This window comes from Tupaia chinensis, unplaced genomic scaffold (assembly GCF_000334495.1).
Source record: "Tupaia chinensis unplaced genomic scaffold, TupChi_1.0 Scaffold000506_1, whole genome shotgun sequence".
NCBI lineage: Eukaryota > Metazoa > Chordata > Mammalia > Scandentia > Tupaiidae > Tupaia > Tupaia belangeri.
This window is the reverse complement of record NW_006160018.1, coordinates 1,972-5,552: the sequence shown is the minus strand read 5'-3', so window position 1 is coordinate 5,552 and position 3,581 is coordinate 1,972. Positions and strand designations below refer to the sequence as shown.

General features: G+C 50.4%; 1 protein-coding gene across 1 annotated transcript in view; it reads left to right on the top strand.

Moving 5' to 3' along the window:
* The window catches only part of LOC102490517 (ankyrin repeat domain-containing protein 26), a gene marked incomplete at its 5' end in the record, with an annotated part of 5,949 nt that extends 3,113 nt beyond the window's left edge, over positions 1-2,836 (top strand). Inside the window, 1 exon segment of the mRNA XM_027774983.1 lies at positions 2,264-2,836. Coding sequence (XP_027630784.1) covers positions 2,264-2,836 — 573 coding nt within the window.
* Positions 2,837-3,581: the final 745 nt, after the last annotated feature.

The window sequence follows — 3,581 nt, the reverse complement described above, 5'->3', positions numbered from 1 at the left end:
GCTCGCCAGACAGACAGAGAGAGACATAGAGACAGAAAGCGAGAAATCACCCCCCAGGGGGGATGGTCACGCCGCAATCCCTTCTCCTCCATTCTGCTCTCGGGACCCTGGGCACGCACGCACACGCGCCCGGCGTGAGTTTTAAGCCACCGGGTCCGGGACACGAACCGCGGTCGACTACGTGGGAGTCCAGCGACATAGCCATTACGCTAACTGCTGGTTCCCCGTAATCCTTTAAAAGGAAGATTTCATCAATATAAAAAGGAGAGCAGGAAGAAAAGTATCAAAATTTAAACTAAAAAAAAAAAAAAAGAAAAAGAAAAGTCCCTATCGCCGGCGGGGCTGGACTATCTGCCTGCCGGCTGCGTGCACTTAGTCCTTTCGGAGACAGCCCTTCTTTTCCCAAGTGTGGTCGGTTCTTGGAATCTCTGCAGACTCCAGCAGGACAGGGTCATCTACCCTTTCTGCAGCCAGGAATGACTTTGTAGCTAAGGCTTTCTAGGGAACCTCGTCTTTTTCATTCTAAATGCATTGTGTGTTAAACAGTAACGTATTTACCCTTTTAAATGAGTTTTTTTTAAGCTAGCGAAAGCAGGATTGTAAAGGCAAGTGTACAGAGCAGACGACTCCACAGGTAGAACAGCCGGTTGAGGGGAGACAGGGGAACAATTTCCTTCTCTTACAGTAAGGTACAGAGGAGTTGCACCTGAAAGATAGAATGGCTGCCCTGTCTTTGGAGATTTTCATTACAAATTAAAACTGGAATTGAATATTTTGCATACTTCCAAAAGTGAAGTTGTGCACAGCAGAGGAAAACCCAGTGACGCGTCTTCTCCCCCAGTTTTCCCTTGGTCGTCCCGTTTTCTTTCTGCCGGCACCCCTCTGTGATGTGATTCCATTTGATCTTTCCAGAGGTTTATCGTGCAACCACCCACGTGTGCAAGTTATTTTAAAGGTTTTTTTTTTTTAGAGGTTTCAGCACTCTAATGGTCCAAAAATAATACGATTTTTAAAAGACTGTTGCTGATATTTATAATGCCTGGCTTCGTGCTTGCTGTCGGGATCTCTTTCTGTGGGCTGCTCTTCCAGAATGAGGAGGTCTACGTAGCCTTACAATTTAATGTATCCAAAAGATTGCATTGCTGAATTTAGCCCAGAGGAATGAAACATGCCGAGCTGAATTGGCGCTGCTTGGGAAACACTTTTACTAGTACGTGTCCATGGTTTATTTCAGTTTCTATTTCATTGGCATCTAGTATTGCAACTGCAATCCTGCTTGCAAAGTGTACTCTCCTAGGCTGCTGTGTTTTACCTCTTGAGACAGAGGATGTGCAGTAAGAAAGCTCAGACTGTAAAACTTGACTCTACCACAAAACACAAAGGCTGCAGGAAGGAAACCTGTAGGCTGGCCTGCTAGGGAATTTGAAGTAGCGATCAAACACGACTTAGTCTCTAAGCATATGTGGACTAGGAACAGATGCCGAAACCAGAGCAGACTTTGGTGTTCTTAAGTGAGCCCCGGGATTTCAGCGACTTGGATATACCATACCCAGCGTCCATTTAGATACGAGTGCAAGCCCAGAGTATGCCATTCAAAACCATCCTTGTCTTTTCAAGGTACCTTGTGGACTGAGAAGTGGTACTAGTCGGCATATCATCAGAAACAGATTCGCTGAAGCTCCTCGAGAAACTTCTGTAACTGCAAGTCAGTGAGTTGACTGCTAGAGTTTTCGTTAGTGACACCTGAAATTCCGCGACCGTTTCTAAGTACGGGGTCTAGGAGGGTATAGTGGTTCCTGTGCTCTCTGCTCTGCGGGCTGAAATCCACCCTCCATGGCAAGTCTTGCTCAGAGGCGTAACAGACATATTCAAAGAAACATTGCGAGCCACGTTTACTGACGACCTCTAGGTATTGTACAGACATGCTAAGGGCAGGTGAGGTAGGAAAACCTCGAGGGATGGCATGAGAGCAAAGTATCCACAAGAGCATTTCCCAGGTTTCCACTTGTTGGCCAGAAATCTTCCATGGGACCTTGAGAATGAGTGCGACTCCTGGGGCATATTATTTTCTGGAAGGGTGAGCAAGACGGAGTGAAAGGGAATGATGCTCCGAGAGTACGGACACACTGCCCCGACCCGAGGGTCCGTTGCCTTAGGGTCCAGGTTCCCAAAGTCTTGCACCGCGGTGGCATCCAGGTCCATTCTTGGCAGGGTTGCAATGTGAAAAGCATGAAGGGCTGTTTCAGGCGTGCATGTTTTAAAGGGAGGACAGCCGGGTAGGACTGTCTGCAGGACAGCGGCCCTCGCAGCCATTCCTTTGCCCTACGGTAGCGCTTACAGCCTAAGGCCGCGTGGGCCGCGCGCAGAGGCAGTTCTCACGCCTTGTGGCAACAGCACACAGCGTCCCTTGCTGGCGGTTCCCGCTCAGGGGGGCACGGCAGATGCCGGCGCGGGCATGGGCATGGGCGGCAGTTGGGGCGGGGCGGCCGTGGGAGGGAAGCAGTTACTTGAAGAGGAAGTAGTGGAAGTCCAGGCCCGGCCCCTCCAGGTGCAGGTGCACACTTGGCCTGCACCTGCTCGGGGGCGCATCTCCTCCTGCGTCTGTGCCGCTGCCCTGCCCCAGGCGGGTCTGCGCCCTCTTGTGGCCAGCTCGCTGCAGGCAAGCCTTTGGAGCAGGGAGCCCCGCCAGCTGCAGACAGGGCGGCTACTCCTGTGCTGTGCTGTGCTTCCGCGGAGGGCCGCGTCCCTGTGCCAGGCCTGGGGTGCGCCTGAGGCCCAGCTGAGTCAGGGCTGCCTCCCTCACGTCCCAGTAGTGAGGCCCATGGGGAGAACTTAATTGGCCTTTGAATCCCTTACCCACTTCAGCCCGGCAGTAGTTCTTGTCGCTGAGAAATGAGCCGGGATCCAAGGCACATTCTCATCGAGTCCCTCATGACCCTTGTGGTCCTGCAGAAAAACTTCCAGGGACATTCGTGCCCTGACTGCTCTCCTTTATCCACGCTGTCAGCAACTTTGCAAACATTTTCCTACATAGCCGGATGTTGAGTTTCAAGCACTGCTTGGCTTTTTAGGCATTTGGAAACGTCTTCAAAACCGTGAGGTGTGACTCTTTTGCCTATAGAGTATCTACAATAGAGTAGAGTTTCTCTTCGATTCCTTATAAGATGTATGCCACACGTGTATTCTGTCAGTAAAACTTATTACCTGTGTGTATTCATGGGCTCTGCCTTGTCAAGAGGACGTACTGGAGGGTCTAGGTAATGTTAGCGGATGGGGGAGGTGAGCTGCCGTGTGTGAAATGCTCTGTTTCTAGACCCAGGTTTCTAAGATTAAAGTCTTGCCCTGAGACACAGAAATGGAAAACCACAAACATGTAGAGTAGGAAGAGAGAAGTTTCAATGTTCTTCCAATCTTCCCCTTGATTGAAATAGAAAAGTTAACATTTTTCACAGCAAAGGCACACACCCTACACCCTGTGCCAAAAAGGCCTCCGCCTGTCCAGATGCCAGAGAAGGGGAGCTGCACTGGGCGTGGGGTTAGGTGGTACTTTTCTTGTGAACTTTGGTAATGGATGTGTAGGG